The sequence below is a fragment of the Trichoplusia ni genome, chromosome 23 (genome assembly GCF_003590095.1).
Source record: "Trichoplusia ni isolate ovarian cell line Hi5 chromosome 23, tn1, whole genome shotgun sequence".
NCBI lineage: Eukaryota > Metazoa > Arthropoda > Insecta > Lepidoptera > Noctuidae > Trichoplusia > Trichoplusia ni.
The window spans coordinates 5288010-5315155 of record NC_039500.1 but is presented as its reverse complement, the minus strand read 5'-3'; the positions used below and the strand labels follow the sequence as shown (position 1 = coordinate 5315155).

Sequence of the window (27146 nt, the reverse complement as noted above, 5' to 3'; positions counted from 1 at the left end):
AAAAATAAAATTCTTACAATATCGCCTCGCTCAACAAAAGAGGTGTAACTCTTAGTAATAAAATAACGTTGCTTAGTCAAAATAAAGACTTAGAATATAAAAATAAAAATTATTTTTATACAAAATACAGTAGAAAGCAAAAGCTGCTACTAGTATATATTACAATCAAAGATATTTATTGACTGTCATTACTCTTTGACCATAGCCCGGCATTACCTACAAGAATCCAGGGCCCTGATTCTTCTATTTACAATTTCCGATGTATTGAATGACAATTGGATTAACTTGGCACTATTCGTATTATTGTAAGCATTTTCAAACACAATAATTTAAACAGACCGGAACACTCATGGTTAATACAATGTATTTCAATTATTGTGTTGGTAAAATGCTTAGTGCCTAGTTTCTAAATATCTAAAGGGAAAGGATATGTGGTAAAGTTATAGTGCGAATCTAATACGCACTATATATTATAAATTGGACCGAGGGCTAATTTTCCTGTACCTAGTCGGAACTAAGTTTTGTGGAAACAGTATTTAACTATACTTCTCGCGGGATCTTGTAATGTCTGTTATCGCCTCACTGTCCGTTATCATCATCTTGAAAACATCTCACGGTACCTACGTATCACGAAGGCAGGATACTTATAAATGTATGTCATGCCAATTTAATCGAAATCGCACATGCTAACGGTGCCTTTATGCTCTTCGTCCTAATCATAGTTACCAGTCTTGCTGAAGTGTCCGCACAACTTATATTTACCCAAGAAGGTATTATTGAAGTTGGCAAACTACTGATTTCTCCAATTTACATACCCAGTAAGTAGCTCGGTGGGTGCCATTGACCTTTCTTTTTAGGATGATTAACAAAAAATTGGATCTAGTTGGGAAAAGCATTTATTTTATGAAAATGTAATTCTGAGCGAAGATTGTCAAGGCTCAACACTTCAACTTACCATCCAACAACATACAATTAAAAAAATGGGGCACCGATGTTGATGAGTATCAAACTATTGAGACCATATTAGGGAATAATAATAGGATTTGTTATATTTTAGAATAAGCACCCAAGTACGAATCGCAATTCGGACAATAATGATGCGCTTTCTTGAATGTTTTCATCAGATAAGGTATTGCGGCTAGGCAGCACAGTGAGCACCAACTGCAAGAAGATGATGAATAAAATAAAAACCTGTGTTAAACTTAGTCGTTTCGTACGTTGATTTTTAATAACACTATTTTTTACGCTAAACTAAACTACTATTTAGTACTTACAGTGTAAATCCGAAAACAAAACCGGCTAGCATGTGTGTCTTCTTCGTGCTTTCATACTTCACTTTAGTGAGCACCCTTTCTTCGCATTTGTGGCAGATATAGTACATGGGTTCATTCTTAAGAGTCGGCTGGATGATTATGGTCTGAACTATTGGTTGGGTCGTCACTGTTCCGTCCAGAGAGTCGTACGGCGGCGGCGGTTCTCTGTGGAACGTCACTGTTTCCGACTGTATGGATAGCACTGCTGAACTCGGAACACTTTCAGTCGGATTTACGCCATTATTGGTATCCATGTTATGGAAATACTAATAAACGATATTGTGCTTCGTATAATACCATATTGATTGCGATTGACGTCGAAAATTTACGTTGTTATCATTAGTAAATGCTGCTATCTTATCACCTAAGATATTTCAGAACTAACAGATAGAGATAGTTGGTTCTAATTTCCATTGCTTCATTTTTACTACTTACCAAACAGACACAGGTTGTTATTTGTCACTAAACAGGTGACAAACGGCTATAAATGACTTGAAATATTGCACCTGCGTGAAGATAAGGTACCCAAAGACAGCACGTTAATTGGCGTCTTTATACTAAAGCAATAAAGTTTATTTTGCGTAATTCGTTGCTGTTAAGGAAGTATGTTGTTGCCTATCTAACCGGATGATGAATCATACACAGATTATACCTAGGTACAGGTTGACCTGCCGTATCATACTAATTAGCTTTATATTGTTCATGCTTTTTCTAGAAAGAGATAGACATAATGTTATTTCTTTTCACACTCACACACTGCATTCTGGTAGCAAACTAGCCGGTCTATAGCAATTTGATAAAGACACTGGGCACAAAATTCATACCCAGAACAAATATCTTTTCTCATTGCATAAACATTGCGCATGTGTAGCATTCGAACCCACCACGGCGGTTCAGCAGTGGGTGTCGCTAAGCACAACAGGAAGCACTGTTTGAGGTAGTAGAGTACCTACAAGGCTTTGACATAATTTTTTATTTATCTTTATTCAACCTCGTTTAGTTAACTGTGTATGATTTCAAATAAGAAAAACAATAGTTTACAATTTAAATACATTAACATATATAATTATAAACAGTGAAATAACATCATACAATGGGTAGGTATTTTACATTATACCCATCAAAATTGAGTATACAATTTAGCTTTGGTTACCATCTATGTATGTACCTGTACGAAAATTATAACAGTTACAAAATAAAAAAGCTTTACTGATTATTACGTCTTGTTTTCAATAATTATATTGCTACATAATATCTGTATAACAAAATTTACTTTTTACATTTTTCACAAGTAATCGTATTTTTAAAACTCAGTCTAATATCAGTCGCCAAGTTAATTATGTTGTTAATGTTTCCTCCCTAACTGATTCGTATCCTAACTGTTATAAATAATTTACCAACACATTTATTTCTGCTACAATAAATTACCTATAAGGATTTGCTGAAACATTAAAATATTTTTAGGCTCTAAAATAGAATATAAAAATGGATGGAATGCATTTATATTAGCATTGGAAATACGACAAACCTTTATTATGTACCTAAATATTACCAAAATAATTAAAAGAATAAAATAGCATGCTTTCGAAAATATACATAAATATTAAAAAAAACTACACCTAAATGAGAGCATATACCCAAAACCTTATTTATCTGCCAACTCTATTATAAATATTATTTTTGTCATTAGTTACAATAAAAAAAAGTTTGACTTGCCATTGAAATACAAATAAGAATTACATTCTTAGTCTAAATTCAAAAAGCCAGTTATGCCACTGTTAAATCAGAATGGGAGTAAGTTCTGAAAATTTACATGACAGACAAGGCAAACAACTCTGTCTCTATAAACGGGATGGTCAAATTTCTTTCAAACAAGCTTACTTTTAGTTTTCGAGTATATCTCTGACAGGAAGGCATTGGACACTATCTATCCTAACCACATGTATAATTTTACTCTAAACATATTATTACATTCTATGTGAAAAAATATTGCTCATTATGCACAACATCTTATACAATATTTATTGATTGTAGTGAATGGTGAATATAAGGCAAGAACAAGTTAGAATTCATAATACATTGATAGAATACAAGTGAAGTAGAATGTGAATCAAGATTTGAATGTATTCTTATAATAATAAATAGGTGACTCACAAGCAATACAAAATGTTGAGAAGACAATTGATAGTAATTAATAGCACTTAGCAACTAGGGGGCTCATGTTGCATATTAATGGCACCATAATTGCTTAACAGCTTAAAATTCTTTTTTTTTTTCAATTTTCAGCTTTAAATTTCACGAGACTTCAAATCATCAGCTTTCCGCCAACTAATTAACATTTGCTACTTTTACCAATAAAAGTATTGCAGTTGGGGCAGTAATGCTCAGCATCTTTGAATGTATCAAAGCAGTATGGGACGAGGCCAAGACAGCAGAGAGAGCAGACCCTGAAAAACAAATTGTTTTCAATGAAATGATAATATTCTATATTGCATAAGCATTTTCCTCAAAGTCTACATGATTATAAAACCATGAATAATCATTTTCCTTAAGATTAAAACTCTACAAATATTAAATTTTGATTATACTTTTTACACAAACAATGATAAATATTGAGAACTAGTAGTCTAAGAGTCTATAATTTATAAAACTTTATAATGATAAAATTAATGTTAAACTACAATATTAACTAAGTACTTTTAAACTTTTACAAAACAAAGTTATATATCTTACATACAGAACACATTGAAATTAGTATACTTACATGGTTATAACACAGACAGATCCTGCAACGAGATGAGTATGCCACGCCGTTGTGTAAGTCACTCTTGTTGTCACAACTTTACTACAGTTGAAGCAAGTTATAGTCGCTGGTTCCGTACCCACCGCCGGCGGCAGGACGATTCCGACGGGGACAGGAGGGGGTTGCATCGGCCCCATATCACCAGCCTGAGGCTGAGTGTTCGTTATAGTGATAGTGGGGTGAGGATACACTCCTTGTGGTGTAAACTGTTTTGGTGGTTGAGGATGAGGGTACGCGCTACCGGCTGCAGTAAAGGGTTCTCCGCCCGGCGCCACGAAGCCATATTGTGGATTACCAACAACTGCGGAGTACGGTGGTGGAAGATCTTCAGGCGCTGTTGCCTGGACGCCTGGTACTTGATTACTGGCCATTGTGAAATTTCTCAGCAGGTGCGGCAGACAGGATTTCCGCTGCTGTAGTTTAATAAATAAATACTGGCGGTAAGTACACGTGAACTAAAATTTTTATCCAATTTTATTTATTGTTAATGATGCACTAAATTTCCAAGATAGATAAAACATAACATGACGTCATATGTCAATGTCAGTCGTCAGGTGCTTTGAAAAACAAAGTATTAAAGTGTTTCGGATACACACACCATACATAGAGATGAGTTTATTAGCTATGGTTTAATTTCACAGATTTAAGCAGTACCTTCGTGCAGCATAACGTTAATAATATTCATGCATAAGAAGTGTGTACCTACATTTAAAAACCGGTCAAATGCGAATCCGCCTCGCGACCCTGAGGGTTCCTTATAGTGTGTCAAAATTTTATTATATTAACTAGCTGTTGCCCGCGACTTCGCCCGAATGGTTAGAAGATATAAGTAAGGATTTTTTGAACAGAAGACCTCGAAGATGAATAATTTTCTCTGCTTTTTCTACTCTTCGCTCCTAGTAGTCGCAGCGTGATAGTGTATAGCCTAAAACCTTCCTCAATGAGAAAGATTTTTTCAATTTGAACCAGCAGTTCCAGAGATTAGTGCGTTCAAACAAACAAACACTTCAGCTTTGTATATTAGTATATATAGATTATCACCCACCAGAAAATGTATGACAATACTATAAGCTCGGTGTTCATTACTAGTATTTGTTTTGTTTGAAATTACAGCTGTCTAGGCGTTTAGCTATCAAGGTTCGTGAGAGACAGTCTGAAAACAGTGAAGCATGAGTAATAGGATTCCGTTTTTATCCTTTAAGTTCGGCACTCAAATGTGTACGGGAATTTGGCAAGAAGTTGTTTTAAGTAAAAAGTATAGGAGCAGATAAAAAACTATTTTTGGTGCTACACCCTTAAAAAGATATAATGTAAAGATTCTTAATTAGGAAAGTAATTTTCTATTGGCAAAACTATGAAGATTGTAGATCTTAAACTAACAGTGAAATAGTTCAGTTTTTTTTTTCCAACCAACAGGTGGGGAACCCTTACTGCTCGATTATGACTAAGAGACAATACAGCGCGCATAGCACAGTTAATTAGTGCAGAGGGCAACATGATACTTCTTACTCCAGTAGGTCGGAACACATCGCATAAGTATAGCTCAGTGTCAAGTACCTAGCCACGAACCTCAAACAAATAATTGCAATTGGGATAGTTTCACATTTATTTATTATTTTTATGTAGGTATGTCATACGTTTCATATGGGCGCTGAATTATTTACAGAACACCGAATGTCTCTTTCTAGCTTGTAGGGATGCACATAACTCACGCCAAGGCAAAAGTACACCCGAGAAACTAAGCATCACTACGTACGTAACCGATAATCCTGAACACCGAAATTGTACAGTGTAAACAGTAGATCCCCAGATATGTCGGCGGTGGTGGTGGCAGATGTTGGGTAACAGTTCTCAGGCCTGTTACGATGGCGACGTCGCCGCCGGCCCCTAGTCAAGTGAACGTACCTGTGACTCGCGCGCGTGCACTCTCCGCTCACGAAAAACGAAATATCAACAACGCTAACCCACTGTTTCATAAAAACGAATTTTGTAATAAATACCCAACTACAAGCCTTTAATAGTTACTTGAAACTGAAAGTGTTGTGTCTGTGCCGCCGATATCTACCACGAAATTACAGCAATTATAAATTAACATATATTTAGGTAATGTTAACAATGCATTTGGTATTTTTAAGTTCAACTCAGAGGCTAAACTTTTGTTTTGCTGTCATGTCGTAGTTTTAATTTTACTGCACGTTTGATTACATTTTATTATAAGGAACTCACGATCGGTAATAAACTAATAGAGTGGAATAAAAAAAAATACAAATATTTTTAATATCATAAATGTAATTAATATGTAAACGGTGGTCATACCTTTATTAAACTAGAAACTTTTATAAAATTTTGCCATCAACATTAGTAACAGAATCCCTACTAATATTATAAATGCGAAAGTAACTCTGTCTGTCTGTCTGTCTGTCTGTCTGTCTGTCTGTTACGCTTTCACGTCTATACTACTGAACTGATTTTAATGAAATTTGGTACAGAGATACAGTTGACCTTGAGAAAGAACATAGGATAGTTTTTATCCCGGACTTTTGAAGAGTTTTGTTGGAAAGGCGATATAACCAACCTCGACGCGGGCGAAGCCGCGGGCGATAAGGTAGTATCTAATGAACACAGATTTAAAAATACTACTAATAACGTAAACAAACAAAGAATTAAGAATATAATATTTTCATATTACTTCTTACTTTTAAACTATTTGTACTGGTTTGCGCACATAGGTGTTATGTTATAAGGTATATCTGTTCATAAGATCATCATTAGAAATTTCATAGATATCATTGATATTCACACCACACTTAAGGTACATAGATGTAGCTTAATTAAAGTTGTATCAAATCTGTTTATATCCAAGGCTTACGTCACTGACGTAACTCGGGTTTTCCGGGAAAGTCGAGTTATGATCACTACACTAGACTTTCTTGGAAGCTTAGATTGCCAATAGTTGCACCGGTATAGGTATTAATTCTACAAAGCGCACAGATCAATTATTATTGTAAAATTATTGCTTTTTTCAAGGAAATGTTCAGATTATAGCTTGTCACCAGCTAAGTAGCTTTCGCTTACGGTTTTTCTGTTATATGTGCTATATCGCAGCTAAAGGTAAAATGTGCCTTGCCGATATGATACGATGACTCCCCTAGGTCTACAAAAGATGTCCCACCCAAAATATTTGATGTAAACCATGAAACATTTAATGGGCTATTAAGTTATATACCTACCTATTGAAAATATAATAATATTAATTAATTATTATTGAATTGAGCAAAACTTCTTATGTCGCCATACATGAACATCAGAAAAAAAACGTTAAAAAATATTAAAGATTCCGATTCGATTTCCGTTTTTTAATAAAATTATTGAAAACTTTCTCAAAAGTAGGGACAAGAAATTAAAAATAAACGTATAATGCCACTAGTTATGTGCCCAGCATACTTCCACGCACGTTCACATATGAGTGAATATATTCTTAAGGTCGGGTCCTCGACTGGCGAGATGTAAGATATTTTACAATTAAAGGTCAATTGATATTGAAATATTCATAATAAAATAAAGTGTCCACTTCATATTATGCCATTTTTAAGGCCTAAAATTAATTATCTAGAGGTCTTCAATACGATACACACTTTATACGTAAATACTTTTTGCTATTAACTTACTTATGTATAAGATGCTTCTACAGCACCGAATAGACGTATATTTTATCTTTGACCAACTGTGAATCAAATACCTCCTTATAATAGAGCTATTTAGGCAATAATTATACCTCATTAAGCGGTACCCGAGACCAAAAGGTCATCAATAATTGAGCACGTGATATGTACTTAAATTCTATTCTGTTGTTGCAGTGAAAATTGCACATATTATACTGTTGCACACTAACATATTAGGCTTACCTAAGTAGGTATTATGAGTTTTTATTATTTACAACTAAATAAAAAAATAGTCTCTGTAAAAAATTTGGTGAAGTCCAGTCACTTTTTAAATTGCTATGCTTAAACATTCAAGACACCTAGACTCAGAACGAGCATTCGTGGACAACACAAATGCTGTTCGATTTTTTCGGATCGAACCTACGACACATCGCGCAGTGTGGTGAGCCATACCACCCGACTATCCGGGCCTTCAAAGTTTAATCTTACCTTAATAACCTTTGATTTACTATTTGCATTTACTTGTGTTTGCATAAAACATTTCATTTATTCATAGATGCCTTGATTTGTGTAGTGTTTAAAGTATTTTTGGGTTTTTTTAGATAAGAGCTTTGAGTCAGAAATAACGTCATAGGCATTGAGCAGTTGTCAAATGTTAATGTTTTGAAGTTTAAAACAAACAATGTCATCATAACATCTTGGAAGTGTTTCTAGAACAGATAATAAACATGAATAAACCTTCTAATGGATGAAAATCCTTGAAGCGAGGACACACAAATAACATGTTTGGGGTTCCGCCCCCAAAGGGTAACAATGGATCCTTATTACTAAGGGTCCGCTGTCTGTCAGTTCGCCCGTTCGTCTGTCATCAAGCTTTATCTCATAAACCGTGGTAGTTGATTTTTTACAAACGATGCCTGTTGCCGCTATAACAAATAATAAGATCAAGTTTTTATTGTAGTCACTGTTATAGTTCTGGATGCAGGTCACTTAGCTAATCCTAGCAAAGGTGAAAAAGGCAAAATAATTTAGTCATTGCTCGATGAACCAGTCAGAACCGATGCAAAAGATAAATTGTTAGATCTGTACACAAGTTAAAATACTACCAACTTTCTCATCAATTGAAGCTAAAAACAATATTCTATTTCAGTGCGCTTTCATTTGGGTCCCCGCTCGAGTTTATTCGCAGACATTCGGTTATTATTTCCCTCTTTCACCCTTACAACTTATAAATGGCTAAACCGATTTAATCGGACATGTCCAAGAAAAAGCACATAATTCATCTTTAATACAAAAAAAACTAAGTAAATTGAAATCGCTCAATCCGTTCGAGAGTTATGATACCAACAGGCATTCGCGCCAAACATTATAAAATCCCTCTTTTTGCTTCAGGGGTTTTAAAAAAACTTTATTGCAAGCACTTACTGCTCATTACCCGGTTCAATAGTACCGCAGTACTTAGTTCTGTAAGCCAAATAATAGCCCTATAATGTTTTGCGCTACTTCCTATATTTAGGACGGTATTATCTCGTGATGTAAGCTGTTCTGGAATAACGTTGTACTTAGTAGTTACGTCACAATAGTTCCGGGGTTAGATCTACTCAGGAACTTTCTAAGACATGCCAATTGTCCCTTGCAATCGACAATGGTTTATAATTATTTATAACGTGTTATTAGAAAAATAATAGTGGTCATAAATCTTAAATTCCTTGCTTAATGTTTTTTAGGGTCCGTACCCACAGAGTCCGCCCGTCCGTCTATCACCAGGCTAAGGTGATTAACAGTGATAGCTCGGCAGTTGAAATTGTCACAGATGAGGTGATATCTCTTTGTATTTCTCTAAAATTGGTCGAGGTAAAGCAACTATTTGTATGGTCACAAATTTGATGGGTGGCAATTTTTTTTTATTTAGCTATTTTTGTCATATAAACCAAGATGAGTACAAAATAAGTGATATAATAATAAGACTTACAACAAAAACAAAAAGATAAAGCAAAAAGTATGTGATGAAGAAACTCGTTGATGTCTTTTCTATGGTAAACAAAGTAGTCATTAGGTAGGTAATGTGAGTTTTTCTTAGTTTCTTCTAAATTGATTAACGGAGTAACTGTGAAAAGTAGGTAACAGTTTTAAAATCTTCTACCTATTAATTCACAAATCAATACATAGGTAGTTCTTTTTTTAATTCGTAACTTTGAAGAATTAAATAAATTTTGTTAAATTATCTCTCTACTCTACAGGAAAAGGAATTAAGTGAAACAAGAGTTCGAAACATTTTTGAGTCATTCATAGTTGAAAAAAAGTCCGAAATCTGATCTAGGAGAGTTGACGACGACGTCCTAATTCGTTACAAATTCAGTAAAGTTTGTCTGAAAATTATGAACAAAACTAGCACAGACGCGAGACGCAAGAAATTCTTATATAATCTGATGAAATAACCGTTTGAAAGTTTGCTCCTGCAGAGGTGTAAATCACACTCAAATCATGACAACCCAAAACTTGTATTGTGTGATACTTATTTAAACTATTATAAGTAGGTGTTCCAATACGTAACAACATAATGCAAGTGACATGTATTGCGGTCACTTATTTGACATGGAAAAAAGCGAACAAAAGAGGTTATCAACGTCTCTCCATGAATATACTTTAGTTTAGTCTACCTCATAAATTGTCGTAACGACTCAAGTCTGTCAATTTATGCTATTAATACATTTATAACAATAATTTTAATACTCAATTGTGTAATTAATCACATCAGTTAGTGCTTTATTTATGTAATCACGTACTCTGTTGGAGCTGCAGTATTATGTAGCTACCTATTATGTTACCGAAGGGAACTCGAGAGGCGCATGAGCGGCGTGACTCAGATTTAGGTAGTGTAGGTATAGATTAGCGAGTGAAAGTGTGGGTTGAATAATATCGAGAGCGTCTCGCTCGGGTCGGCCGCGAACGACACTGGTAAGGCCGGCTCTACAGTAATTTGCCACAATGTTGGTTAATCTTGCGGTTTTACACTTAAGTTCAGAAGACCTTTTTTTTTGTCTTGGGAGAATACCTAATACCTTCAACCCTAGCTGAGAGCACGGCGCGGCGTGGGGGTCTGTCGGACTCTACATTTGCTCAAGCAAGAGTCACGGGATTGTTCACGCATGCTTACGTTTTATTTGTACTTTGCAGTGACTCGTATATTACATTTACCTGATTGTTTTAAAGTCGATACTCGTACTAGAGCATGCTGTGAACAGCGTGAACCACAGATTTCATACGTCGCAGACTTGACTTCCTACTTTAGTTATCTAGTACTGCACACGTAACCGTTGTTTACCCGGAACGTAATAAATATGACATGCGAATTCGTGACGCGAAAATAGATTTTTATGTTAATAAGCGTTACGTATGTTGGTAGTAGATGTATACATGTAATGTATGACGCATGTGTGGAGGAAGGCAATAAATACTGGTACCTAACAATATAATCCTATCTGTATATGGCTAATCTGTGGCTAATTGTGTGGTTTATGGAATTTATATTGGACTGTGGACTACATAAGTGTGAAATGCAATTAAAGGGATTGGAACAAACTATTTGGTTTATGTCGCACAGTACGTTTCTGATCGTTTAAATTAAGGGCTAATGATAATGAAAAGAGTGGTAAAGAAATCTGTTGCTCTACAAATTTTGTTGAACTGTGATCTTTAAATTAAGTCTATTGAAGTAGAAAATAATAGCAATTACACAACTTAATTGTTTGATAGGCTTCACAGTTAAATGACGTGGATTTATAGCAGTAATAAATTCGTTTCGAATAATCTAATCAGTCTCTGGATGAGCAGCATGGCTCTCAGTTTGAGTGGCTAACAAACTTGACACTTATAATCCTAGTTTTCGTAGCTTTAATTTCTTATTCATAATTTTGTTACAGGTATCAGTTTAAATTTACTGTGTTGAGAAAGAATGTGTCGATAGACAATACACGTATAGACTGTATCTGTGGTGGTGATTATCGTGTCAAGTGAAGGGTATTGTGTGCGAAGATGCGCGTGCGGTGGTGGCGCGCTGTGCTGCTGTGCGCATGCGCGCTGGTGGTGCGCAGCGACGCGCTGCCGCCCGCCACGCTCGGCGACGTGGTGGCCAATGCTGCTACCAGCCTCAACTCAATGAAGGTTTGTATCGGTACAGATTTTTGAACATAGATACTCTACCTTTCATCACATTTTTGAGTAATATTTTTGTAGTTGTGGGGCTAAACGCCGCTCTATGTTTTGCTTGCTTGCCCGCAAAAAATACTTTAAGTTGTGATTGGCCCATAAATTTACAAAAAATAGGTAGACATATTTATTAGATTTCAGTCCATAGAATTTTTATTGTAGACTTTCTTATAGTTATGAATGAAATTATCTGTCATTCTATTCTAAAACTGAAATAATGTTTTGTGTCGAAAAGCAAGAAATTTGTAAATCAAGGTACCTGGTAGAGAACTAGAATAGATCTATCAGCTAATAATAGGTATAATAAACACGCATTGCACATTATATCGGCGCGTTACAGAATGCCAATGAGCTCTTTATTACATTAAGAAATCGATACGTTTGGTCTAATACCCCATTAGAAGGAGAGTATTATGTACAAGGAGAATGCGCGAAGAATATTAACAGATTATTTGTATATCCACGTAATATTGTCAAAGAAAATAAAGTTAATAATCCTTAATTGTCATCATCCAATCTTATTTTATGTAAAATTTTTTCGTAATTGTTACGATACCATATAATTACCATTGTCGGCCATCAGATTTCGTAAAACAATAAGAAAACCCATTAACTTCGCTCCGTTTACACTGGCAACACTGATGTTTTATTCGACCTTTACGGTGACAGACTCACGACCGAACTGAATGGGGGTTGTGAAAGAGTGTAAACGAATCTTCACAATACGTGTTCAACCTTGCTCTGCAATAGAAAACGGGCATTGTTAACCCATCCACGTTGACTTACAGCATGTTATTACACGGTATTACTGCTGTTATCCAGGGAATGTCCTAAACAGCGACATCTATGGTTGGGCAACGACGAGTAGCGCCGCATTCGTATGGTCCACTTTATGCACTTGAATTGTGTAACAGTGCCATCTCCGTCTTGGACGTTAGTTGTCCGTTTACGATATATTTCACAATAGGAACTTGAAAATGGCGAGCGTGAAAATGTTTTACTGTCGTAAACTGTCCGAGTTATTGTATGCCGTTCTAGTAGTGGTAGTAAAACAAGCTTTCGGCGAACAATATTAGATTCACTTTCATGGTAGAGTCCGATCGTAAAGGCAGTAATATAAGGCGATGGATAATTCTACAGATTACAGAACTATTTAAGGTAGTACTTTCAATATCACGTCGGTAGTTGAGAGGTGAGTATGTTACGGTTAGGTACAGGTGAAATGTTGGTATTCAGGAAATTTTATGCTAAGTCACAATATTAAATTATTATAAATAAATAAATGCGGACAACATCGCATACATTGTTCTGAACCCAAAGTAAGTTGTTAAAACACTTGAGTTATGGAATTCAGATACAACGAAGATACCACAAACACCCAGACCCGAGACAATGTAGAAATGTGAATTTTTACATTGACCCGACCGGGGATTGAACCCGGGACCTCAGAGCTAGTGACAACTTGAAACCGGATCCTTGAAACCGAAGAATCTTAAAAATCTGTTGAATAAATTTAAATGGACTTCTGACTATTACCATGAACATGCTACCATATTTTGATAACTACAGAAATATTTAATGGACTTCTGATTCTGACTGTACCTATTTGAAACACTAAAACGGTACCTAATATCTATTTATATTTGAATATCGTAAGAGGAAGTAGTGACCCGATTTCAAACAACTGTCATCAAGTAAATACCACACATACATACTTACTGCCTAGCTGTACCTATACATATGTTGCACATACCTGTGTATTCGCAATTTCGTTAGTAGTCAATGTTCAATAACTGCATCATTATTCACGTGGCTTGCAAACGTGACTACCCAACTCAAGGGAAAAAATATTAACGTTCATATTGGTTTGAGGACAAAAAAAAGTTTTATTACGAAATTGGAATGAAAACTTTAATTTCCTTCATGGAGCAACCACCTCTTTTTAATAAGACTTTGAGCAAGACTATCTATTCGCCATCATACATACACACTGTGGTGTATTCTAAATATAATTCGTTCGCTATTATCGTTACTATAAGATTACACTATTTCACCCGGAAATCATCAGCTTCAGATGTGGCAATTTTGAATTTATCGGATAATTCCAAAATAGATTAACCGCCTAACCGCATTTCTTCTCGACTTTTCTGTAATACCATAATATCATCTTTGCAAGTGATTGCAAATATTTTAGGTCAATTGATCCATGTGACAGCTATGTCTCTTCATTTCATATAATGACTTCCTGATCCTCAGTTTCAAATATAATTTAGTCCAGAAATTGCTGATACAAATTACAGTTTCACAAAACAAACTTAGCATTTAAATTAAACCGCTTGAATTTTTTGCAATAACGTGGATTGAACATATTAAGTTAATACTGAACAAGCTCTTTGCCCTAAATTGGGCAATCCGAAAAATGACTTTACGAATTTGGAACTTCTATTTCTATACCTACTTATATATAGAAGTAGATGGATACTGAACATCCGTTTTCGACGAAACAACAGTAAAAAGGTTGCACCACTTGTAATCGTAATGTGTTATGTAAGTACTGTTGCAAGGATTAAGAGGACCGAGGGCGACGTATAAAGTTCCAATAAAGAATCGTGGATGAGTCGGTCAGGGTGCGGTGCAGTTAAACTTGTAGGTAGTAAATAAACGGGTGGCCTTTACGACAGTACATCATGGCTTGGTAACGAGCGAAATCCTTAACGAAACCTCTTTTATAAAAAGTTTATTAAAGTTTGAAGATGCAAGAGTTAAAGTTATAAATAGGCTTTCAATACTGTTTTTATCATGCCCATTTTAAGTATTATTGTTTATTTATAATTTCTTATAACAAGAATTCACGTAAAACTATTTTCCACAAAACAAGTCAGTGTTTCAGTGGGTTGATTGAGTGTAGGGAGATAATGATTTTCCGACAGCCTTTTCCTTCATCTTCCTTTTCTTTCTAAGGCACGTGCAGCCCAGTTCATGATGCAAGAGTCAAGCTCATTTAGTTATCTGGTTCTAATTAATAAGGCAAAAATTAGTATAAAGAAGTATTTGCCCATGTATGGTAACCTAAAAAAAACGCATTCAACTATCAGTATTTTTCAGATACATTTTTTCCATTTCGATTTGCTATTTATTATAATTACTTACATACTGCAACGATGCTATGATACATAACTGCATTATAGAAGCCGGACAGAAGCCCCTGCCATTAAAATCAAGGGCGCAATAAATACAATTAACCTTCGTTTACTTTTTAAAGTAAGCCTTAATAACAACCCAGACAATATGTACGGCATTCATATGGAAATAAGATGAGCCTCGTAAAAAGCCATACTTTACAACGTACCTATCACATCTTTATTATGTAATTAACATAAACAATTATTAACAAAAACTTGTTTTAAGGCTCGATCAAGTTGTCAATCTGAATAAAAAATATCAATTTTTATGTAATTTCTCTGTGTATTTTAAACTTGTGTGTTACATAAATGGTGCGTTGTGTTCGTATTTATGTAAGCCATACGTTAAACCAGAAAAAAAAAAACAATAAAATTTTAAAGTAATGTCTAAGTACGTTAATAAAATTTATATTGTTATGCCTTGTTATGTAATTAAATTGAAACATAAGATGTTCAATGAAGCAGTTATTAATGACAAGGCTTTACTTTCGCATTTTGTTGGACCCATGGTACATTACAACATTCGCATGACGAGGAGGTATGCATGTAATAATTTTAATAACTATTGTCAAAAAAGAAGAAAAAAATATTGACAGCAAATTGCCTTAGCAATTATAACTAAGAAGTGACGACACCTGAGAATTTAAATACTTTGCCATGTTAATATAAGTATGTGTCAAACTTTGGACGAGGCCAATTGATCAATACAATTTGACCACAACACTACTCAACTTGAAAAAAAAGCTAAGCCTTCCTTGCCTTGACAATTAGTAAATATCGACAGTCGTTATTGTTCAAATGATACTGTTTTATCCGTGATGTGTTGAATGATTTAACACGACTGGACGTACACTCTATCAACCAGACTCTGCGGCATAATTGGGAGACGCTTCAAACTAGCAATAGGCTGGTGATGAAACGATTAAAAATAGTCTAGGTGGTAATTATCTCATTACGTCGGCAATGTGTATAACATACCGGAACAAGGTGAGATTATCGCAAGACTCGCAATGCGGTGCGCAGTCGCGGGAGAGCGCAGCGTTTCATAAAGCCACCGGACGCGGCTGACGGCCGGCCGAGAGGATACGCCATGACCTTCTACCGTGCCTAGTAAAACTGTAATATTCCTTCTTTGTTATATTTAGATCAGATACGATATTATAGTATTTGGTAGGAATTTAGTTGTTAACGTAACTAGGAAAAGGCGTCTCTACTCTTTACCTTCTTCAAAAAAGAGCTGAAATGTACGGAGATAACTGGAAAAACCACGTGACTTATGGAAGAAAGCTTAATTTCCATATATTTGTGTATTATTTTTTGGCGGTAAACGGATGTGGAGATGGCATTTGGCTATATAAACTTTTACTATCAGACGTAGTAGGTACGTAGTTGTTTTACAAACCTTAAAGTTACTCAAGATTTACACTGATGAAATTACTGGCCTTTCTGTAACTGGTGCCATGGCAAGTAGTAATTATTAAAAAAATATGTCTGCCATATAATGTCAAAAAAACAAAATCAATACGTGAAGTTGTCATAATTGTTATTACTTCTTCGGTAACATGCAAGGAGTATGCATACTTATGGAGACTCATTGTAATACATGTTATTATAATATAGCAGTATTTATAAGTTTGGAAGTTGCTGAATGTCGCGTGTTTGCGTGTGGTCTCACGGCAGGTGTCAATGGTCACACTTTAACTGAAATTGGTTTAATAAGACAACCACGGTACTTAAACGCACGCGAACGGGTGATAATTATTGTTAAGTATAATCATTTTTGTTATTGAAAAATGTAGAGATCTGTTAAGTTTTAACTGCAGATGCAAGTAAGGGTGTTTTAATTCGCTAGTAATACAAATGAATTGACTTTTATGGAACTGCTACATAACTTTTTGTTGAATCGGGTAATAATTACATTTTGCCCTAGTAAGAAAATTTGGGAAAATACCCGAAGCTTTTATTAAAAGAGTCACTTTATGGTGAAGTGAAATAATAAAAAAGAAAGCTTTTATTATTATTATTTCTCTGGTTGATTCATTATATGTTTTGGGTTTGGGGGTCCATTCTCAAAACTGCTTAATTATCACCAGGTGACAGGAGCATGGCGTCGGCTATCCAGTACAGTGAGTGAGTCGGTGGGGCTGAAGCACGCGCTGCGGCGGCTGCAGGCGGTGCCGGCGCGCGCGGCGCGGCTCGTGCACGCGCTGGTCGACCGCATGAGGGTCGGCGGAGGCCCGCTGGTCTTCACACAACTCGGAGTGCTCCGAGGACGAAAGCTCGTCACCAGAACCACATCACAAATTCCATACTACAGCTTCAAGGGTATTAGGTAATGATAATTATAATACGCTACTTATTTTTTTTATCGCATTTTAAACGATTACATAATGTTTGGCCGGTAAGTCGAGCAATGAATTCAATTAATAATTATAGGTTGTCTTGTAAAGCGAGACATTTTGATGACTTGAATTGCATATTATGATTACCAATTGTACCAACAAAACCGAATTAACAAACACTTAAGTGTCCGAATTAAGCGCCACAATTGTCCTCGCCCTGTCTTTTCTATTCATTATGTGCCGCGCCGCTTCTGTAAGGAGAGCCCTAGGGAAAGCCCGTCTACGACGCGTCCTCGTCCTACGTCTTTTCTGTTTGTACCATCCCAAAAGGTCTAAAGTTACACGCATATTTAAATATTCTTTTTCACAGGTACGCGCAGCCACCTCGCGGGTCTCTTCGCTTCAGGCCACCCGCGCCACTGGAACCCTGGACCGGAGTACGGGACGCGCTGGAAGAGGGCGCCGTCTGCCCACATCGATTCATGTTGTTCGATACTTATAAGGGCGACGAGGACTGTCTCTTCCTAAACGTGTACACGCCAGCGTTACCAGACAAAATGTCTGGGTAAGTAAAGTATCATGCATATATCTATATCTCGCCTAATTAATAACGATAAATTATATCATTACTAAGTGGCATCTTTTTAGCTTATTAAATAACCTCTTTCGAAACTATCATTAGTAAAACCCATTTAGAATCTGTTTTCTGCCACACAGGTTGTAAGATTTCACTTGAAACCCTTTTAGCTTATGGTCAAGAGCTATTATTAAATAACAAAGTTCCCTTATAAGGGAAATGAGTTTCTATTTCGAGCCTTTTTTGTCAGATACAACCCAAAACTGGCGGTTATGGTATGGATCCATGGAGGAGCGTTCGCCATGGGATCGGGAAATGCGTTCTTGTACGGACCCGACCACCTCGTCGGCGCGGGAGTGGTGCTGGTGACCCTCAACTACCGCCTCGGGGCTCTGGGCTTCCTGAGCCTTGAAAACGAAGAAGTTTCAGGAAACATGGGACTTAAGGTACGTTTCTGATTAAGGAGAAAATTTGGCTATACAATTTATTAAGTAACATAAAATATAGGATCGAAGTACTACTGTTATGAAGGTAATTTTTCACAACGCCTTTAAAGTTGGTTCAGTTATTTTTGCGCAAGTTTCACTTGGTTTACAAACATGTATACAGCTAGTGTATCGATACATATATTTACATGCCTTATATTTTGGTGGAACTTGTAATCACATACGCCTGTATATAACTGTGTTATAACGTGGATATTTGCCACGTTTCGTCACTCCTTGGTCATGGTTTAAACATCCCGGTCAAGTTCGCAATGTACTTTAACGCAATGAATTTTTGAATTACGAGAAATCCGAATTAGTTTAATTACCGACAAACCGCTGTTTTGTGGCACAATTTTATAATATTGTCACAAATGATGAACTCTCGGTTGTTTTATTATATAAGATTTGGTTTTTGACCCATAAATACTTAGAAATCGAATGATTGATTGGCAGCCGGCAGGGTTATTTAGAAATTAAAGTGGTTTTTGATGGTTTGCTAATTGACTTGCGAAATCGTCAGACGGTTGCGTCTGTTAAGTAACACGATAGCTGATGCCTGGTGTTGTGTGTAGGATCAAGTGATGGCGTTGAAGTGGGTGCGGGACAATATCGAGGCGTTCGGCGGCGACCCCGGTCGCGTCACCATCTTCGGGGAGTCCGCCGGCGCCGCCTCCGTGCATCTGCACATGCTCTCACCAGCCTCGCAGGTACGTTTACTTTTCGTACGTTATATCATGATTCACTACTGTAGGATCCAGCCACCAAGCCACCAGTTCGAAATCTCCTCTAATGGTAGCAAGGTGACCTATAATTGGGAAAGTAACGACATATTTTCTTCTGTTTAAACGGAATCGATTAAGTTATGTGACTATTTGAGTATTACCTCCATACCAGTATAAATCTACTAAAAGTAAAAGATAAAAATATACGTACCCTACATAACTTTCATAACAATCATTGACTCGTTTCTTAGCATGAATCAATCATTGCACTCTTGCGATATTGCCATAAGAATGTAGCAATGTACCCATACAGCAGTTTTCTAAACTCATGGCGGTCGTTAAGAAATCAATATTCACCAGTCTCTATACATAATTATCTAGACGTTGACTATATAATAACTACAGAGTACAAATGGTGGTGTTGAGGTATAGAATCAAGGTACGTGTCGTTATGTAAGCAGATTAAAATGATTACGCAAAGTATCGTATAAGAATGCAGGTCGTAATGACTGACTTGAAGACGGATTTAATTCAATTAAGATCATTTTACTACGTAGAAAAATGTAAAAATAGTTGTTTGGACAATTGGCACATATATATTCTGTTATTGTGGCCATTTTTTTATGAAGTGAAACATAAAGTAGGTACCTAAAACCATGAGACAAACACAGTGACCTTATTCCTAGCGAATTAGAACAATGTTATTGTTTATCCTGTTAGTACACACGCGAGTATGTTTTGCACCGAAGACGCGGATGAGCGTTTGAAGTAAGTAAACCCGACAGCAAAACATATTTTAGACGAGGAAACAATATGAAAACCGGTAAAACAATAGACAAACTAATAAGCATACATGAATTTCGATATTTTCTAAACCAAACAGGAATTTAGAGTTTTAGATAAGCTGGGTAGAGTAATTATTTTTCTATGCACCATTCCAAATATTACAGGTAGCCATAAGCTAGAAATCGCTCTATAACATTTGTTATCAAGGTGAAATTATAAAAATAAAGTTCCAATTAATAATTGTCCACTCGTTCTCCATTATTACTTCTTGGGGTAGGACTTATTTATTTTCTATCAGACTGCTATTATGAGGTAAACAGTGAGTAGTATATAGGTAGGTAATTGTTACTATGGCTATATTAAGTGGCCTTGAGCCATATGTTATCTTCGGCCTAAAAACCACAACACAAATTACAGTAACAGCGACAGGAAGCGCCGAATTGAAACATACAAAGGGAAACCCACTGTGACACAATAATAAACAAGGTTTGGTTGCTACACAGAACAATTATTTAGCTGATAAAATTGAGAAACCCTGCAAATACAAGGACAACACACTACAATCTTGATAGCGACTACTATACGGATTTTAATGTGAAATCTTAAGGAATTTCCATGTCCGGGCCCTCTAATAAATTCTTGACTGTTTGCCTACATTACTTGATTTAAGGAATACCTTCAGATACAAATCAAATAGTTATACACTTCCGTAGGGTTTGTTCCACGCTGCAATAGCTCAGATGGTGTCGCCGTTGCACCGTGGGCGCTGGCACAGGAGCCGCGCGCACGAGCCTTCGAGCTCGGCAGGGAACTCGGGATCGATACCAACAGCACTGCGGAATTACTAGGTAAGATTATTATTGGGTAGGTATTATAGAGTATTGCTCAAAGTAAATATCAGCAATCTGCGAAAACACAGCAATAAGCAATCTGAGAAACCTGTACCTATTTTTTACGTTTCCATTATATTTTTAAGGATCGCGATATTACTTATGATATTTAAAAACTTTGAAGATTTACTTCCATCTTATTCCATTTATTTAATCTTAAAGTTTCAGAACTATCCTGAAAAATATCTTTCGATTATTTTTTAGGTTAACTTAATTAACTAACAAGGAATTAAAACAATTTGTAACTTAGAGCAAATTGAAGTATTACATTTTGTGCAGAAGAGTCTTGCTTTAAAAACTCGCAGCTTCGTTTTACCTACGTATTTACTAAAATATGGTAGGTTATCTCCGTGCGACTCCGAGCGAGCTACTAGTGAAGGCTGGAGCTCGGCTGTCCAGCTCTCCAGGCAAGTCAGCTGACCTGCAGAGCACTGTAGCGCTTCCGTTCCTGCCGGCGCTGGAGGCGGACGGGCCTGACGCCTTCCTCACGCGGCCCCCCGCAGAGACGCTGCCCGGAGCTGACGTGCCCTTCCTTACTGGGTACAACGCACAGGAGGGCATTATATTGTTCAGACGTAAGTTAGTTACAGTTTAAGGCGCGTTAAATTTACATCATATATAAACTGACTTAAATCCGAAATAATTTCGTTCAAAACGAGTCCTGCCCAAGCCTGAGCAGCTTAAAATTGCAGTTAAGGCAACATTTCTATACAGATCACCAAGTATTGGGCAAGAATCCTTTCTAATTAAAGTCCTTTGGTAACTAAGGAATGCAGGACACATCTAAATCGGGAGCTTTAAGAAATATCCAATTTTAATTGCGGTCGGCTACCTTCACTTAATTGATATTAAGTAGATACGAATTAGTGTAGTTCCGTTCACTTGCATTTTGCAAGCCAAGTGAACGGAACTAGTTGCCCTAGACGAAGCTCATTGCAAATTATACAAGTCTTGAACATATTTGATGGCTATGTAATAAGTACCTACCACATTTCTACAATACCTAAATACATTGTACATCTTATATATAAAACCTGTTCGTTTTATGATTTACCTTATTAATTCAATCGGGCTATTAATGCGGTGGACAAAATAATAGCACCGATTTAACAACTTATGACGTATGTAAATTAGAGCGATTTACCTTGGAGGAAAAACAATATTTGTTCAGAATTCCCTATTACTTAATGTCGTTTCGGATGCTTGTATTCATAACTTATCGTTGATTGATCAATACTTTAAGGAGAAGTACTCATTTTCTGAAATCTGACATATAAACAAAGTTTGTGGTTTCAACAACCTCTACACCAGTACACCTTTATACCTAATACCTTCCGACCTTAAGGCAATTGACATTTCTACGATTGTTAACATCAATTTAATGTTGACGTGCCAAAGACATAGGTACATTCGAGCGATTTCAATTGACGCTAACGATTGAGGTTCACACAAATATATCTTTCAATCACAGATTAATTCTTTCATTACGGACATTCCTTAACTTAATTTTGTGATACTGAAATGATTTTCATTTCTATCTATAGCGTTGTGGGAATCACAATGTCGCTGATGTGTCATATTCGAGTGCTAATCTCGCAACCTTCATTTCTCAGATTTCACTATCACTAGCGACGTTTTGATTTCAAAATTATAAATTATTACGAAAGGTTTCACAAGAAAATTTACGAATATTGATTTGAAAATCACCTGGATGATAACAAGAGAAAGAACTTTGCAGAACATGTTCACTGCAATAAACAAAATGTATAAAATTAGCGAAGTATGAAATCACCGATTTGTAAGTGATTCAGGTTTGTTACATAACTTCAGCCTGCTTCGAACAAGCATTATTTTGATGACTTCAAAGAACTACTAGTATAAAAACGATATGTATCATTATAATGTTTTAAAGTCAATATTGAGCACTTAGACAGTAACCAATGGCTTAACTAGAGAAAAACTATAACATGATTAACCGTTAGTTAACATACCGAAATTAAAGTAGAACAAAACAATATTGACAAAAGTCATTTAACGTTAGTTACACCGTAAAGAGCATGCGTTTGTTATGTAATTTGCGACATTACATAACGGTCTAACTGTGTTCAAAGACAGCGGCCGCGAGCGGCTGACCGCCGCCACCCAACTGGCTCGTTACCCGTATTTACATAATAAAATAACATGCGATCATATTCGCAATGTGCTACTTTCCCACATGCACTTGACAGCTCCTGCGAAACAATATGACATACTCTCAAACAGATATGACGTTTAAACTTATTCATACTGCAATTTAATGACTTACTTTTACCACGATGAAGAGTTGGTGCTTTTTGTAAGTGTAGCTACGTGCCCACGTCTCTTTCAACTAGTTAAACGTCATAAGGAAATGTGAAAATTCGACATTATGAGTCGATCTCGTGAAATGTCACCAAACGAAGACGTTTCTCATCAATTATTACTCATAGCGGCGGATGCTTACCCACGTAGACTAAACCGCATTGGGATTCCATTAAAGGAAACTCAAATTTGAAATAGGATATTCCTGTAGATCATAATTATTACTGAGAACAAGTTTAGGACATCCATTATCAAATAAAAAAGAACAGTTACCGTTATTGTATTAATGTACTTGTTAACTAGTTTCTGGTGTTACGTAAGGTAGTAATATGTTACTCAACAAGCGGGCGGATCACGGATGAGGCCTGGTCATTCATGTTTATAGTTTGTTCGAGAATGATCTAAAATTCCGGAATCAAGTCCGGCTAGTTGATTATACCACTACCACTTACAGAAATTCGTTCCTTATATTAATTAGGAATTAGAATCCAAGGACGTTTCAGGAATGGAATCAGCAGACATGCCGAACTGTGTTTAAAACTGTTAGTGGCATTTCATCTACGAAATATTAACCTTGGCTTAATATTAGGAAAACAAAATTGACCCTGGAATTTATTTTACATCTGATTGGCAATAGCGTTAGTCACCGGCAGAAGATGTCAAATACATCGAAAGGCCTTCATTTCAAAACAGCAAAGCACCAAATCTGAATATCGAACGAAAAAAAACCGTTTTCTAAAGAGGTTTCTACCTATTCTACCTAATGTTATTGGGCCTTGGAATCGGAGGAAAGTCTATGTTTCCCTGCACATATTTACAACAGACTAGCTGTTACCCGCGGTTTCACCCGGTAGTCCCCGATTTCGTTGTTATTTAACAGTTTTTGTTTTTTTTGTCTTTGCCGCTACTTTTCCATACTTTCTCACGTTAAACCTTCCCTGGACTAGTACGGATATTTCAAGACTAAAATGAGCAAAATCGATTCAGCCGTTCACGAGTTTTAGCGACTAACGAACAGCTATTCATTTTTATATATAAAAAGAGAAAAAAGAAGATATTCATTTTCATTGTCAATTTGTTTTATTCATTTTCCATTTGTTATTTTTCCAGGTCTACAACGCTATCCTAAGCTGCTCAGTGAGTTGGAGAGCGAGTTCCGTCGCGTGGTGCCACCAGAATTGCTCGGCAACGACACCCTCACCGACACAATATCAGATGCCATCAGGACATTCTACTTCCAACAGAGACCCGTCGACACCAGGAATGTTAACAATCTCATCGATGTAAGATTAACTAATACAATTTACATATTCGAATGACCGCCATTTTTAGCTAGTAGTTTTGGAAATGCATCTGTCAACCGTAGATATATAATATTTATTTTATCTTGCCGCAGAATATATAGTCAAAATTAATGTAAATGAATGACTCTCAACACGATATGCATATCGGCACTATTTAAATATGTATGTTCCGACTTTTGCATATTTTTGTAAATTGTTTTATTTTTCCTTTTTTCTAAACCGTAGATATGGCAATAATCTAAATAAATTAATTTTATCTTGTTGCAAAATAAATTGTCAAAATTAATGTAGGTAAATGAATCGCCCACAAATTGATTTTATAATTTTACTAGCTGTTGCCCCCGACTTCGTCCGCGTGGTTAGAAGATATAAGTTAGGAATTTTTGAACGGAAGCCCTCGTAGGTGAATATTTTTCCAATTTTTTGCCAAATTTTCCATTACATCTTCGCTCCTATTAGTTGTAACGTGATATTATATAGCCTAAACCTTCCTCGATGAATGGGCTATTGAACACAAAAAGAATTTTTCAGTTTGAACCAGTAGTTCCTGAGATTAGCGCGTTCAAACAAACAAACTCTTCAGTTTTATTCTATATCTATACTTTTTTTTAAATATGTTTTTAATAAATATGTAGATTCTGACATTTATGTCTTTGTAATAACATGGTTTTTCTTTAGTTATTTACAGATGTAATGTTCCTACGACCAGTCCTGGAGACAGTACGTCAGCAGGTCGAGAGCAACCGCACCAGCCCGACGTACCTGTACCGGTTCGCGTTTGACGGAGCCCTAGGGCTGTTCAAGCGCATGCTGGGCATCACGCATCCCGGCGCCTGCCACGGTGACGAGATGGGATACCTGTTCTACTTCTCCAGACTCAACTACAGATTAGACGATGATTCACCTGAACTAGCAGTTTCGCGGCGAATGGTACAAATGTGGACGAATTTTGCTAAAACAGGGTAAGGCCAAACACAAAACTCTCTTTCCTTGTCTATCAAATAGCATATAAGTACATATAGATTTTATTGATTCAGATACACCTAATGACCACATTTATTTATTTTGGAAATGAATTGAACATAAGCTATCAACAATCAATAAGACAGCAATTCATTCACTTTAAATGTATGATAACAGTCATAAATGATTAACAATCATACATACATATATGCATGAGTGCTTCGTGAAATAGATATTTGGCAATTTGTCGTAACTTTCGTCATGAACTCACGATGCTTGCAATGCCTTTTGAGGTTTACACAGTACATTTTATTTAGAAGAATAAAACTAAATCTTGGTATTATTTGTATTTCTATTTGGTTTTTTGTTTTGATCACCGTATTGTGCTTCGTTTGCATCAATTTGTTTTAGGAACCCGACGCCGCCTGTGGACTACGAGTCAGTGGTGGACTTCATGTGGCCGCGCGTTAACAACACGGAGCACGTGAGCTACCTAGACATCGACGGCAACTTCACCGTCAAGACGGACCCCGAGACGAAGAGAGTCGAGTTCTGGAACCGGCTTTACGAGAACTATGCGGACAAACATACAGACACCAATACAACTGTAGTTAGCGAGTGATGAACAACGAATGTGAACAAATTGTTCCAAGTGATTTAAACCTGGTGGTTCAGTGCACTGTGTCTGTCGTACAGACACTAACCTAATATTAAAAAGTGCCAAATGTGAAAGGACGCTCAAAGAATAGTGATTGTTAAGAGTATGTGAACAAAATGACAGACAGTTCAACAAAAGTAGTAGGTCTATATTTATAACGTAAACGAGTCATTTTATTTAGGACAAAGGTTACTAACTTACTTCGTTAAGGCTTATTCCAATTCTAGAAAAGAAATGGAAGAAAAGCTGTTTGTCGGAATTCCTCTAATACGATGTAAATATTTAAAGAAAATTTTTGTAACTGCGCTCTTTGTATCTCGAGATCTTAAACTCCTTACTAATGTTGGTATTAAAAACAATTGGATTAAAAATGTTTAAGAAAAGAAAATTTATTTACAAAACTTGTTTTTTTCTATTCCTAGTCTATTGTTTCCTCTGTTTAACACCACTTACTATCCGGCAAAACTTTATCTTGTTTCGACGAACTTAGCCTACCGGATATTTGGCACCTCAATTTTGATGCATATTGCCTGTTTTAGTTTTCCTTCCCTTTATCTTCCAAACGTCTCTATCTTTTGCAATTTCTGACAACGTGCCACTGACAACCGGTATATTTGACTAGATCATCATGAAGATGACTCTTACGAGAAGAAAAACATACGCAAAGGTCCTTCACTAAACCTATTCATTTTCCTTAAATGTCTGTCGTTACTTTTTAACGAATATAACGAAATTTACCACACGCAACGGAAAACGGCGTTGGCAAATATTGATGAGTAATTAGTAATGGTTTCCTCATAGTGTACGTCACGATACCCTTAGTCCTTAGCTCTTAATATATATAAGTCAGTTTGGACGGTGGGAACATCAGTCTGAATTTACATTCAGTTGTGTATACGCCCAAGCG

The 27146-nt window shown here is 36.2% G+C and overlaps 2 protein-coding genes and 1 pseudogene across 2 annotated transcripts; 1 reads left to right on the top strand and 2 right to left on the bottom strand.

Moving 5' to 3' along the window:
* Positions 1 to 878: 878 nt before the first annotated feature.
* Positions 879 to 1765, bottom strand: LOC113504840 (lipopolysaccharide-induced tumor necrosis factor-alpha factor homolog). Its single transcript, XM_026887320.1, has 2 exons — positions 1275 to 1765; positions 879 to 1161 (listed from the first exon to the last, which is right to left on the bottom strand). The coding sequence occupies exons 1-2, from the start codon at positions 1565 to 1567 to the stop codon at positions 1047 to 1049; spliced, it is 408 nt and encodes a 135-aa protein (XP_026743121.1). The 5' UTR covers positions 1568 to 1765; the 3' UTR covers positions 879 to 1046.
* Positions 1766 to 2349: 584 nt separating this feature from the next.
* Positions 2350 to 4666, bottom strand: LOC113504838 (lipopolysaccharide-induced tumor necrosis factor-alpha factor homolog). The gene is made up of 2 exons (XM_026887318.1): positions 4078 to 4666; positions 2350 to 3760 (listed from the first exon to the last, which is right to left on the bottom strand). Exons 1-2 carry the CDS (start codon positions 4485 to 4487, stop codon positions 3646 to 3648), a joined length of 525 nt encoding a protein of 174 aa, XP_026743119.1. The 5' UTR covers positions 4488 to 4666; the 3' UTR covers positions 2350 to 3645.
* An 821-nt stretch (positions 4667 to 5487) lies between these two features.
* LOC113504881 lies at positions 5488 to 26639 on the top strand (annotated as a pseudogene).
* The last annotated feature ends 507 nt before the right edge of the window (positions 26640 to 27146 follow it).

Excerpts from the sequence above, each read along its gene's own strand:
- LOC113504840 (XM_026887320.1), bottom strand. The coding sequence starts at position 1,567 with ATGGATACCAATAATGGCGTAAATCCGACTGAAAGTGTTCCGAGTTCA. Across the intron at positions 1,162-1,274 it reads TTTGTTTTCGGATTTACACT|TTGGTGCTCACTGTGCTGCC; the intron begins GTAAGTACTAAA and ends ATCTTCTTGCAG.
- LOC113504838 (XM_026887318.1), bottom strand. The coding sequence starts at position 4,487 with ATGGCCAGTAATCAAGTACCAGGCGTCCAGGCAACAGCGCCTGAAGAT. Across the intron at positions 3,761-4,077 it reads TCTGTCTGTGTTATAACCAT|GGTCTGCTCTCTCTGCTGTC; the intron begins GTAAGTATACTA and ends TTTGTTTTTCAG.